Genomic DNA, 13,996 nt, shown 5'->3' on the forward strand with positions numbered 1-13,996 from the left:
GAAGGATATATTTTATAATTTTTATCTCATATAAGTGATGGAAAATGTGATTTGAGCCAACAAATTGTGATGAATAGAAGCCATTGGGATTTGTCTAAAGCAAATAGAAACCCTTGTGGTGATTTTATGGTCTATAAATTGTGTGTGGGACCCACACACATCATGGTGAATGGGGAATTGGATGGGAAGGGAAATCAAAGGTGGGCAGTACCATTGATGACACATACATTGGAGCTGATGAACACTAAGTCAGTGTCCTCTTTCATTTGGGAACCTTCCTTTGGTGCCCATTGTCAATTGATGTGATGGTGCAATCAATCATCATGGAGCACACCTACCGTTCTCTATGGTTTTTGCATAGCCAACGATAATTCTTCTGTCTTGTCATGATGTCCAATATGAGGGTCTATCAAAAGTTTTTGGCCCATGATTTCCAAGTCACAAGGAAAAAACAATGTGGACTTTGATCTAACTCTGCCCTCTTCTTTGAAGTTCTGTCCTTCTGCTTTGAAATAATTTTGTTCTTTAGCTTTTGGAAGTGTGCTTCTTAGTCTTCTTTACATGGATTTTATGACTATTTTTCATAATTTCGAATTTATTTTTAACTCTATGTTTTTATAATACCATAGTTTTCTTAATGAAATGGTCTTTCATGTGTTTGGGACCATATCACATCACAGTAGTATCCTGTAGATGCTGTATTTATTCACCAACATCTATAGAAGAAAATCTTGCAATTCTATTAGTATGACAGTTGATGTTGTTGCTCGTAAGTTATATTTCTACTGAGAGATTCTATTGATTTATTAGACTGAGATATCATCACAGTTTCCAAGCTTGTTAGTTCTTGTTGATCATGTTGTCCCTCAGAACCCTTCTCATTATCTTCCCAGAGACTGACTTTGGTATGGAGTCCACAAAGTGCAGCATTCTTACTCTCTTGTATGTTGACACGCTTGAGGCAACATAGCCCATGATATCATCCTCACTCTCCTTGGCGTCTCTCCCCATGACGACACAGGCTGCTGGGATCTCCCCTGCCTCTTCATCTGGCAACCTGCACGCAATGCAGTGCAGAAATCAGCAACATTCTTACGAATCAATGTATGAGTAATCTGTTGATGGTGCCGACGAGAAAACAGCTGCGTCTTCGACTGAAGGATGGCAGACGAGGATGGCTTCTAGCTCAGCCGGAGCCACCTGCACGGCCGTACGAGACCTGAGCTTGTTCTTCTTGGAATCTTTAAGGCATGCACTTTGTTACCTGGAATCCTTTGTACTTGATCAGCTCCTTCATGCGATCTACGATGAACAGATCACCATCGTTGTCCATGTACCCGATGTCACCAGTATGAAGCCACCCTTCTTGATCCAAAGTCCTCTCGGTTTCTTCTTTGTTCTTGTAGTAGCCTATCAGGTCATGCACAGTATCAGAATGATCACATCTACATATCAGACGGGAGAGGAGTACTTACCTTTCATGACACATTGGCTTCTGACACAGACTTCCCCTGGTGTGTTCTTGGGGAGGGATCGACCGGTGTTGGGGTCGACGAACTTGACCTCGATGTTGGGAAGAATGAAGCCAACAGAGTTCTTCTTGGCAATGCCATGACCTTTCCTTGGATCACCATGAGTTAGTGTGATGCAGCTATGCTCTGTCAGCCCATATGCCTAGTTTGCAGCGCAAGAGATCAAAGAGAACATGAGAACAGTGTCAGAGTTATTCTTCACACTTGATCTTGTTCATCAAGTGACCATAGAAGTTGTAGATTTTGAAAGGAGGATTAAACGCACAAATTATATATATATATATATATATATATATATATATATATATATATATATATAACTTATAATATTGTAATCTCCTAGGGAAAGGAATAGACTGCTTAGCCATGTCTGCAATCTGAGACACGTTGTGCTGCTACGGATGGCATGGCATGCAATGCACGTACCTCCTGAACTTGGACGCCGGGGAACTTCGCCTCAAAGGCAGCTCGCAACTCCGGCGCAAGCGGTGCGGCCGCCGTCATCACCGACTTGAGCTTTAGCTTGTCGAGATTGAACTCGTTCGTGATTGGGCTCTTGACCATCGCCAGCATGATGGCCGGGACGATCGGCGCGAAGTCCACTTCGTGGGCGATCAGCGCGTGGAGGAACGCCCGCAGCTCGAAGCGATCCATCGCCACCACCTTCCCCTTGCTCCTGAGGGTGGCGCAGCAGATGCCGGTGATCCCGTAGATGTGGAACAGCGGCACGAGGCCCAGCGTCGTCACCTGGCCTACCATCTCCTCCCCGCAACAGAAGAGGGTGGAGCAGAGGTTGGCCACCAGGTTTCTGTGGGTCAGCATGACCCCCTTGGAGCAACCTGTGGTGCCTGAGGAGTACGGGAGGGCGCACAGGTCTCCTGGGCTCACCTTCTCTCCATGGTGGCTTGTACCTGCACGGTCCGTCGCTTGAAGCAGATCATCCCATGCTACGGCACCCACCACCTGATCTCCTCCAGTTAGTATTACCGGTACCCCAAGATCTTTCACCTGTTGCATGTAGCGTCATCGATCCTGAGCTAAAACACCGGAGGGATCGATTGACAACCTTAAAGAGAACCAACCTTGTCATGAGCGAGCTTGTCGGCAACGATGAGCTTGGCTTCTGAGTTCTCCACTTGCTTCGCTATCTCAGCCGGCATAGCCAGAGGGTTCACTCCTGAGAACACTCCGCCGGCAGCCATAACGCCGAGGGCGACCACCGGATACAGGGCGATGTTGGGGAGGGCCACCACCACCACATTCCCCTTCCTCAGGCCCAGTAACCTCAAGGCCTTGGCAAACCTACTTGTCTCACGTACCACTTCCCGGTACGTGTACGACTTTCCAGTGGACGCCTCCACCACCGCCACTTTGTCAGCATAAGCCTCGGCGTCGCCGAGAACGAACTCCGGCAGTGTCACATGTTCCGGTATCGAGACCGACGAGTACTTGCTGCGAAAGATGAACTGCTCCTCCCCATCGATGCATGTGTCTCCCATGTTGACTTCCTATCGACTGGTGAGGCCATAAGCTGTGGTATGGGGGTTATAAGACGTTGAAGAAGACCTTGTGATGACAGGTTTTAGCTGAGGTCTAGGAGAAGGGAGGGAAAGAAGTGCACTTGGTGTGGCAGAATAGGTTATGATCTGGTGAGGTCTGGTTGAGTCATGAATGCATCGACATCTTGAAGAGCTTCTCACTATATATATATATAATATTTCTTGTTGCACCCTTCAACAAGAAACTATTAAGTAAGAGAATAAATAAATCAATTTATTGTTTCGAAGATTAAGCAATAGCACAAGAGAGTTGAGTTATAATCTCCTTTCAGTATAGTTCGGAAGAGATCTTATATATTTATAGGTAAAGTCTAAGATAAATAATTAGGAGAATTTTTTCACTAAAATAATTTTAATAAAATATTTTACTATAATTAAAAGAATCACATAATTTAATATTTTAAACTCCGAGGAAGAGGGAAGATTAGAAGCACTCCAAGCCGCTTCGGGGGAGTCCGGAGAAGGAAATTGGGGCGATGGGTTTAGGCGATCTGCGTCCCGAAGAGCAGGTCAAGGATATGGCTGGGCTCGTACTGCACCGCGGAGAAGGCCGCGCGCGCCTACGACGCCGCCGTCTACTGCCTCCGGGGCGACATCGGACGGTTCAACTTCACGGTGGAGGGACTCCCTCCTCTATCGGAGGAGCAGCGGCAGGCGCTGACGGACACCGAAGTGAAGGCGATCGCCACGAGGCACGCGTTGTCGCCGCCGTCGAGCTGCGCACTGCCAAACAAGAAGGCGGCGGAGGGATCGACGTCGGAGTCGATGTCTGTGATAAGCGACGTCGTCAGTGCGTGGAAGGCGGATTCCTTGGCGGCCACCGATTGCGCGGGTTGGGACCTCTCGTGCGAGAGCTTCCTGTTGTGGGATGCAGCTGCGAGAGGAGATGTAGTAGTAAGGACGTGGAATTTGCTGCAAGGCGTCGGCTTCACGCAGCACTTCCCCGTTGACTCGTGTTGTTATGGACTAAATTAGAGAGTCTATGCATGAATTATTTTAAATCGACACCACCGAGCATGTGAACCCAACATCAACCAAGCGTGGATCACAAAGCTACTCATATACGGTCCAGATCAACGGATCGTCCGGAAGATCTCAACCCCGAGAGTACACCAATCTCCATCACCCCTTCATCCCGCACGAACAGCCTGCATCGACATCACGGCGCACGAATCTTGACGCAAGTCCAATCTCTCAAAAGTCTCTCGACTCGATATGAACGATGCACGATTCCCCAAGTTTTCAACGGACGGCCTGGATCGACGATCGGCGCTGGAAACACGCATCTTAAGCTCGACGGCTCACTGACATCCCCTCAAATCCATCCTTTCGCATCTCCTCTTTTGTCCAATTTTCGAGTTAATTTTCTGTTTATTATAAGAAAATGAGAAATACAATTAATGGGCTGTCTTCTCCGGCCGGTGGTATTCGCGACTCGGCTATCAATTTGCCGCTGTTAAACCACGACCCGACCACCGTGAAGCCACCAAAAGCCGGCCTGCAGCGGTGCGCCACCTCTCCTCTCATGAGTGACAGACTTCGCCTTGTTCAGGTTGGTGACAGCGTCCCCTCTTCTGCAACTCTGCGGTGTAATGCTACTCCTGGGTCGCATTCTTTTTAGTTTGCGATCAAGAACGCAAGGGTTTCCCCGATAAGTCCTCTTTGCCGCATGAGTTGATGTTGCAGTATTCCTCCACGTTTTGCTTCTTTGAGCGTTGGGTTTTGTTGGGCGATTGCAAATCAGTTTGCAATCAAGAACGCAAGGGTTTCCCCGATAAATCCTCTTTTCCGCTTGAGTTGATGTTGCGGTATTCCTCCACGTTTTGCTTCTTTGAGCGTTGGGTTTTGTTGGGCGATTGCAAGCTTGGAGTTAATATTGCGTTGGTATGGTGGTTTTTTTCTCTTAAAGATCGTTCCTTTTGCTTTTGTGCGAGTTAGCATTGTTGAGCTCTCCTAAAGGGCCTTCTTTACTCGAGGGAAAGAAGGACCTCCTAGGTATAGCTTCAAGTAAGGAAGTAATCTAAGTAGGATAAACTAGGGATATAAGTTATTTCCATTGAATAAGAAGGATTCTGAATTCAAGTCATGCCTCGAGGGTTTACCATCTCCTGTACATAGTTGCAGTTGTAGGAGAAAAGTTAATCACCCAGTCTAATGAAATTTCACTAAATGATGTCACTATAAGTTTTAGAACACAATACCAATGACAAAATAATTTTCTTTACATATATTGTATCGTTATTCGAGGTTTTGGACCTCAGTTGGATTTAAAATTGAACATTTAGATTAATGATTTAATTTTCTAGTTTGATACTCTCTGCAATTAGGTTAACAAGACTGAACTTTGCCAGTGGATACTCCATGTATAAGGCTGATGGACACCTGCTTCCCCATTTTGGTTTGGATTTAATACTACACCCTTCATACCAATTATGTAATTGTTGGTATTTCTGATATGCACACGTGTACCAAGCATCATCTACATACTCTAATTTCTCAAGAACAATACAATTAACTCTCTTGTGTATACCATGTCATTGTATGCCCTCATTATGTACGTGTGCCAATTAATTCAATCAATTGGGCATGGAAACATGACTTAGTAAAATAGTCAGAATTTAAAGAAACATGATTTTAAAATTTAGGAAAAAGATAAAACTTTGTGTTATCTAAGGTGTTTTTAATTAAAAATGGTCTAATAAGGGTTCAAGTTGTAATTTAGGAAAATGACAAACTGCAATGGCAATTCTATTCACAATATGTTATTAATAGAAATAAAAATTGTTAATATTCAGTTGATATGTCAATCTGTTTAATTAAATATCTGACATCATTTATCCATATCCATTGGTGCGTGCATAGTTGGTACTATCCTATCTGTTTTTCATGTGCAGTAAATGAAAGTGGATGCATATATGGATATGCTAATATTCAGTTTGTATAATCCCGTCTTTTCTTTATCTCTTGAGCCATTTTATTTATGAGTTTCCAAGATAAACTATAATTTAGTGTTATAATGTTGGTTACTATCTTAGAATATCATTTTCATGCAACATTATACATTAACTCTATTGATGCCTCTATTGGTTCGTACGACGTTATGATTAATTCTTGATTTGTCCCGATAGATAAACTCTATTCTTTGAGACACTATGATTAACTCTATCTCCATTTGTCAGGTATAACTTTAGAATTCTTACAAATAATTTTATCTATCTTTCTAGTGAGAAAAACATTTATTTAACTACAACTATGACTTCCCTTATAAGTAATTAAATATTCATCTCTCTTTTTAAAGTGAGTATTTATAATTATAAGATCATACAAAATTTGCAAGATCTAAAATTATACTATCATCTTCATTTCTTTCTCTACAACCAAAGCCCTTATGCATCCCTTTATATTCACCATATGTGTATCCTACGTGATCATTCAAATTTCCTTCAATTATAAATTTTTCGATTATAGGTATTTCTTGAATGATTTCATCTAAGCTTTCCCAAAATTCTCGTTTGGTTTAATCATCTAATCCAACTTGAGGAGTATAAGCACTAATGACATTTAAAACATCTCGTCCTTTCATAAATTTTAGATCTACAAATCCTTTTACATTTATAAAATTATTCTTAAAATCCTTATCAATAATAATTTCTACACTATTTCTGTGTTTAACTTTTTCAGTAGACCAAATTTTAAATTCAGTACTATCGATCTCTCTAGATTTATCTTCTACCCATTTAGTCTATTGTAAGAAAATAACATTTATTATTTTTCATATCATATCTTCTACCCATTTAGTCTATTGTAAGAAAATAACATTTATTATTTTTCATATCATAGCGTCTATCGATTCTAATTCTTTCCCTGAAAATGTTCCTATATTTCAAGTTGCTAACCTAACTCTCTGTTCTTGGACGAACTTCTTTACTCTCATTGGTCCAAAACAATGAGAGAACCCTTGCCTACTCGGCACCACATCTGGGCGCCGTTGTGATGGGCCGCTTCCGGGTGTCCTCCTAGCCCACTGTTTGCAATTCGGGACATCTAGGTGGTGAAGGTACCTCACGTCACTTCTGGGTAATTACTTAACTCTATACTGAAATTGGTTAAGATCCATACTCACGAGTTATGACATAGTTTTACGTTGGTTGTCAGTAACCTAACGCAACCCTCCACCTTTTTCATCTAGACTTGGGATCGGCATTGGCGGTGTTTACGTCGTTCACTGTCCATAATATTTTTTCATTTGTATTCTTCTCATGTCCATTGAATAGTAATAGATTATGGTAATAATCAAATGCTCCGCCTTATCTCGAGGCACATCAAACTTGACATCCACGAAGCACAATTCATAAAATTCTACAAGCCATAGATCAAAAGATGACTGAGAGCATCTGAATTTTCTGTGTTCTTATTATATTCATCGAATAAAAATAGTACTGATGTGAATATGGTAATGATCAAATGTTCACCCTTATTTTGAGGCTCATCAAACTTGACATCCACGAAACATGATTCACAAAGTTATTCAAGGGTGTAGATGGAAAGATGATGGGGAGGATCTGAACTGTCAAAGTTTCGTGAGCCTCAGTCCATCCCTGGGCAATATGCCTTTGTGCATGTAACATAAAAAAATAATCTCTTTCTCACTTTCCTCTCAGTCTCTTTCTTGGTTCCCATCAACTCAGAGAGCAAGGGCAGAAAGAAAGTTTTCTGCTGCTGGTGTTTGTAACTCTGCTCTAGCTTTTAGAGATTTGAAGATCGAATTCAACGCATCTTATTTCATCCTCCCTCTCACTGGTAACATGGTTTATCTTTCTTGAGATTGGTGGCTGCTTTCCCTTGCTTTATTTTGTATTATCTTATTCTTCTGTTGTGCTTCCATCTTTCTAGTCCAGAATTAAGATTTGTTGCATGAATTATTATTATAAGTTGCATAATGTTGGGTCTAATGCAGTGCACCAAGTGACAATTCTTGTTCAGAATTTCTTTGACTATATCCCTCCTCAATGAAGGTATTGACTGCCAAAAGATGGACATCTTATGATTGAGATGATAAGTGGGCTGTTGGTATAAAGATCAACTTCTTATCATCAAAATGATGGCACATACTGGTAATCTGGTTTCTGGTGATGTGACCCCTTAATCATGCATTTTTGTGTTTTTCTAAGAACTATAGATGATTGATTTTTCATTCCTTTGCATTGTGCAAAAAAAAATTTTCAATTATGTGCTTCTGAGGTATATTGCTTTTGGATTTTGATTTATGAAAAATTATCATTTCAGTTTGTCTATGTTTCATACAATGTACACATCATGGTTTCAACTTTCAATACACTTGAGTTTTGTATGATATCTGTGACTTGTCCAAATTAAGATTACATGGGAATAATTTATTGTTTATCTCTTGTTTAGAGCTTGATATTGTTATAAATCAGGTGGCGCAGGGAACTCATAAGTTATGAGTACAGTCGCTGTTGAAGATACAATTGAGGAACATGGAACTTCTATTGACGAGGAGAAGAGGAGAGTCCGATGCAAGTACTGCGGAAAGGAGGTGAATGGCTTTAACCGTCTCAAGCACCACCTGGCTGCTGTTGGGAGTGATGTGACTGCATGCATTGAAGTTCCAGCCGTGGTCAAAACTCAGATGAGGGATGCTTTGCTTGGGAAGAAGAAAGAAAGGCTGCTGAAGGAGGTTGGAAGAATAGAACATCCTGAACTTCCTTTGAAAAGGAACTTTTCTCCTGCATCAAGCAAACAGAGATGTTGCCAACTCAAACTAACCCCTGGTATTAATTCAGTTAATAGCTCTGGACCAACAGAGATCAATGTGGGAGAGAGCTCTAGTGTAAATAATTTTTGTCCTAAACAGTCCCTGGTGAAGGAAGTGAACACTTTAGAGCCTCACTCAGCTGAAACTGTAAATTGGTGCAGCCCCAGTCCATTCATTACGAAAAACATGTACAGGATAGTCAAGGAAGAAGTGAAGGATGAATCAGCATGGCATGCAGCAAGGTGTATTGGTAGGTTCTTCTTTGAGGCTGGCATTGATACTGCCAATGTCAAGTTACCTTCTTTTCAGGGAATGATGGATGCTGTTATTGGTTGTGGGTCTGGATACAAGGTACCAACCTATGATGAATTGAAGGGAACAATCCTACATGAAGAGGTAAAAGAAGTTCTTAAGCATGTGGAGGATGTGAAGCAATCTTGGGGCCAAACTGGTTGTAGCATCTTGCTAGATGGTTGGACTGATCCAAGGGGCAGGAGCCTCATAAGTTTTCTAGTGAATTGCCCCCTAGGCACCATATTTTTGAGATCTGTAGATGCATCTGATGCTGTTGATGATGTTGACACACTATTCTTATTAATTTGTAATGTCATTGAGGAGGTAGGTGTTAAGTATGTTGTTCAAGTTGTTGCTCATGACACATCAGACTGCATTGAGGCTGCAGGAAAAAAGATAATGGAGAAATACCGATCTATATTTTGGACGTTATCTGCAGATTATTGTATAAATATCATTTTTGAGAAAATTGAAGCTCAAGATTATGTCAAGAAAGTACTGAGTGATGCTAAGGCCATTACAAAATTTATTTACAGCAATGCCTTAGCTCTAAAACTATTGAGAAAACACGTTCGTGGAGGTGATCTTGTCAGAACCTCCAACTTGAAATCGGTGACACCATTCGTCACATTGCAAAACATGGTATCTGAAAGAGAGAATTTGGTCTACATGTTCAACTCTCCAACATGGACTACCTCAGATTTGGCTTCTAAAATAAAGGGCAAAAGCATTTCTAAGTTGGTGAAAGATTCTTCGTTTTGGGTTGCTGCAGTTGATGTCTTGAAGATCACAAATCCACTACTTGACGTTTTGCACCAGATCAGTGGAACAGATAGGTCTCCAATGGGTTTCTTATATGATTCCATTGATCGTGCGAAGGAAAAGATTAAAAGGAATTTGGGACATGAAGAGGCAAGATATGATCCTATATGGACTCTAGTAGATGATATATGGGACAACCATCTCCACAGCCCTCTTCATTCTGCTGGATACTTTTTGAACCCAAGTCTCTTCTATTCGAGTGATTTCTATATTGATGCTGAAGTCACTAATGGAGTATTGTACTGCATTGTGAAAATGACTGTGGACCAACAGGACCAAGAGCTCATAGTTCTCCAACTTGATGAGTATAGAGAGGCTAAAGGTGTTTTTTCTGGGGATGCAGCAGTTGATCAAAGAAGTAAAATTTCACCAGGTAAGAGAGATATCCTCACTCAAAATTTCTGTCTCAGCTATTGCAATAACTTGTCACAGTTAATCCATGCCTTCAACTGTCATTTTCTTTGTTAATTATGCTATATATAGAACATAGAAAAGCCACTAGCAAGAGCAGATGAGGATGTAGCACTTACTGGAGTGTGGTGCTATTTGCTAAGAATGATTTAAGGTCGAGTTAGTTTTGCTACTCTGCAAAGGGTGCTCCAACTGTTGGTACTTATTTCCTCTTGTATGACTGAAAGACAATGTCCAAGTAAAAGCAAACACATTACTGAAATAGCTCGCAACTCCTTTTGGGTAAGAATTGCAGTTCAATTAATTTCCTAAAATGCATGAACTAAATTTAATGACAGATTTTGATGGTGATAAAAGATCTATGGAGTCGACTCAAAATAATTAAGACTTATGGTTTTGTTGTTATTGTTGTTACATGAACTAAATTTAAATGATTGAATATTGCATTAATAGTTTGTTGATTGAGGTGAGTAAAAAACAATGGTCCCGGATCCGAATTTTAGATGGGTTTGCAATTACATATCCATTCACTTAAAATGTTGATATTGCAAAACATCAAAAGTTGGTATTTGCTCTTTTAACCTTTGAAATAGAAGATATTTGTGATTGCCTTCTTAGTCAATTTACCATCCCAGACTTGAAATGTCACTTATTATTCCTAATTTTTTTGGTAACTAATAAAGGATAGTCTGTGCATGAAACTCCTGCTGATGTGGGGAGGATCAATAAATGCACCTTGTACTGAAGCAGAGAGATTTGAAAGTGGAAGTCCCTATATAAACTGTTAAAGGACAATTGGTTGATGAGGGCGACTTCTAAATAAGCAGAGAGATTTGGTTGTATCGAAAGGTTGGTTGATGAGGGCCACTACTAAATCCAGCTTAGCTTGATAAATTGTTTGAGATGGTAGAGAAAGGCACTAACACAAAAACAAGTTTTCAAAAGTACACAAGAAAATATCAATTTGAAGGGTAGTATGCACAATAGAACTCAAAACTTGAGAAAAATAACAAATCGTGGTTAAGGTATCTGGAGTATCTTTTGAGCCAGAAATTCCTGTGATGTTCTGCTGAAACCAAAGTACTAGATAAAAGCTAATACAGATGCTAATGATTTGTCAAGGTTTCGATAAGCTAGACTTCAATATATTTGCAATTTAACTATATTGATTATGGGTGAAAATTATCTTGGAAAAAGTTTAAGGACAGTCCAATATAACATGAAACTAAAAGATTGTTTGTGACACTTAAATGAAAAGATCTAACAGAAATAGCATGAGAATAAAGAAACTCCAAACGGAGAGAGGAATACATTTTCTTTGTTTACTTTTTTCAGAGGGGAAGACAATGTTGCAAGACTACTATTCATATGCAACAATTAGGGATTACAAAGCAGTTGAAAAATGTAGTCACATCACAAGGAAAGAACAGAATCTAAGGTCTACATGATATATCAAGAACATTAGGCAAAATGTTAGCTGTATGCAACCAAACGGCTTATGAATTATGTTTTAAGAAAATGTACAAGATATTGATACAGTGTACTTTGGGTAGGATATTCTTCAGCTGTTAAAATGTTGATCTACATGTCCAGTACCGTTCTTCTATAGAAGCTAAAAAGTCAAAAGGAAATAAATTGTGTCGCCACAGTTTCCTACCTTTCTTGTATCCTGCAGATATGATGATTTCAGTCAAATTGTTTTTTTGATAGAAAATAACTATGGTAAGACAACAAGAAAATACTAAGAAGCTCACTCTATGAGATGACTTGGTGTGATATTGATCAAATTGTTTTTTTTTTTATAAAAAATAACTATGGTAAGACGAAAAAAGCTAAGAAGCTCATAATTCTTGTGAAGTTTCTAACATAGATACATAGACTCTTTATGAGACTAACTAGGTGTTGACCTTGTGTTATCTAGAGGGATTTTGACTTGTAATGCTGAAGTCTAAAAGAAAAAAGAAAAAGGTTTCTGATCTAGCTTACCTTGTTATATGATGAAAGGACATTTTTACTTTATAACTCTTGTCACGATTAATTTCTGATGGCACCGATACGGTGATATGTTAGTGTTTTAAAAATAGCTACATTTATCCTTTACAGGTTTTAGTGCTTTTGGTAATGTCTTATATGAGATAGAATATAACCATAACAATCAAACCACACTTATATGGTGATATGTTGGTAAATATGCATTTTATCTAGATGTTAAGCAACATCATTAAGGGATGAATTGGTGAAAAGAAGGCATGTGCAACTTTCAGTGAAAATTTAGCTTCAGAATGACTATCGGGCGATGGCATGATAGCAAATAAGCAATGAAAGTAAGTATGATGAGAATTTCTCGATTAGGATCTAGCGTGTGCATATAGATAGCTAAACTCAGCTCAACTCTGTAAATGAAGGTCTTCATCTGACTGTAGGGACAGACTTTATGCCATGTAAAACTGTTTGATATATCTGTGGGAGCATAAGTGGAGTGTATGTTCAAAGCTGTTCCTCAAGATAGCATGTCATGCAGTCATCGAACAGTGCAATCAAAATGGAACTCAAAACCACTACTTAAAAATTATTAGCTCTTAGCCAAGAGTGTTTGGCAGTGATCAAGATTGTTTCAGCTCTGAATTGTCTACTTGTTTACTTTTCAGGAATCACATGGTATATTCAAGATGTTGTGGAGGATAAAAATTTTAGGCTGAACTTTCATTGAACGATGTTTTGCCTAATAATGAAAAGTGCATCACATTCTATCTGTCCTTTTAGTTGGCTAAAACTGTTACCTTCATAATTGTCATTGCTCCAATGACTAATGTTGAGTTCTCATTGTTCAGCAACTCATTCTTTACGACCAAGCTCATTTTGCGTGTTTAGTGATTAATCGTTGACTGGGATGAACTATATAAAGAGATAGACACCTCAAGTTTCACTGATCCATAATGTGATAACCCTGACCTCATTTCTCTTAGGCTGATCCCCGTGCAGATCTCTAATTTTTGTGTAGGATTCTGAGATCAATCTCTTTCTTTCAAATTGCAGATATGTGGTGGTCAATGCACGGAGGGCAATGCCCAGAACTACAAAAGTTTGCCGTCAAAATCCTAAGCCAGGCTTGCAGTGGTGCCTCGAGGTACATGCTAAGGAAGGATCTGTCGGAGCAGTTACTTGCTGAGGGAAGGAACTGCATGGAACAGCAGAGGTCTCGTGATCTCGAGTTTGTCCATTACAACCGTCGCTTGTGGCATTCACCGTCCAGCTTGAAGCAGGAGATCGAGCTCGGCCATGATGACCTTAAGCCCTTGGAAGAATGGATTGTAGATAGAAACTGACAGCTTGTTATATGAACTCTGACGACTTGTAATGCTTTTTTTGAACAATGGTAGTGAGCAACAGCTTCTCCTGATCCCTTTGTGTGTGCCTCCATTTGATTTGTGCTCCGAGTTCGAGATTGATGGCAGATGGCTATACAACATGACTGTTTTTTTTGTTTTTGTTTTTTGGGAAGAGCACAAAACAGAAATTTATTACTTATCAGCAAGTTGGTTGGCACCGAATCGACAATGTTCTATTTTAAACGCATTCAAGGATTTATACAGGGAATAGCA

General features: G+C 40.0%; 2 protein-coding genes across 6 annotated transcripts; one reads left to right on the forward strand and one right to left on the reverse strand.

The window, feature by feature from the left end:
• Positions 1–768: 768 nt before the first annotated feature.
• On the reverse strand, positions 769–3,175 carry LOC135640619 (4-coumarate--CoA ligase-like 1). Its single transcript, XM_065155274.1, has 6 exons — positions 2,615–3,175; positions 1,959–2,540; positions 1,476–1,674; positions 1,265–1,410; positions 1,133–1,200; positions 769–1,057 (listed from the first exon to the last, which is right to left on the reverse strand). The coding sequence occupies exons 1-6, from the start codon at positions 3,029–3,031 to the stop codon at positions 841–843; spliced, it is 1,629 nt and encodes a 542-aa protein (XP_065011346.1). The 5' UTR covers positions 3,032–3,175; the 3' UTR covers positions 769–840.
• Positions 3,176–4,503: 1,328 nt separating this feature from the next.
• On the forward strand, positions 4,504–13,794 carry LOC103989996 (uncharacterized). 5 transcript variants are annotated; one of them, XM_009408984.3, is made up of 4 exons: positions 4,504–4,643; positions 8,049–8,205; positions 8,530–10,356; positions 13,431–13,794. In XM_009408984.3, the coding sequence occupies exons 3-4, from the start codon at positions 8,553–8,555 to the stop codon at positions 13,718–13,720; spliced, it is 2,094 nt and encodes a 697-aa protein (XP_009407259.2). In that variant the 5' UTR covers positions 4,504–4,643; positions 8,049–8,205; positions 8,530–8,552; the 3' UTR covers positions 13,721–13,794. The 5 variants fall into 5 exon arrangements, with proteins under 5 accessions (XP_009407259.2, XP_009407261.2, XP_009407262.2 ...); XM_009408987.3 differs by having other exon boundaries at positions 4,507–4,643; positions 8,107–8,205; XM_009408986.3 differs by lacking the exon at positions 8,049–8,205.
• Positions 13,795–13,996: the final 202 nt, after the last annotated feature.

This window comes from Musa acuminata, chromosome BXJ3-6 (genome assembly GCF_036884655.1).
Source record: "Musa acuminata AAA Group cultivar baxijiao chromosome BXJ3-6, Cavendish_Baxijiao_AAA, whole genome shotgun sequence".
Lineage (NCBI taxonomy): Eukaryota > Viridiplantae > Streptophyta > Magnoliopsida > Zingiberales > Musaceae > Musa > Musa acuminata.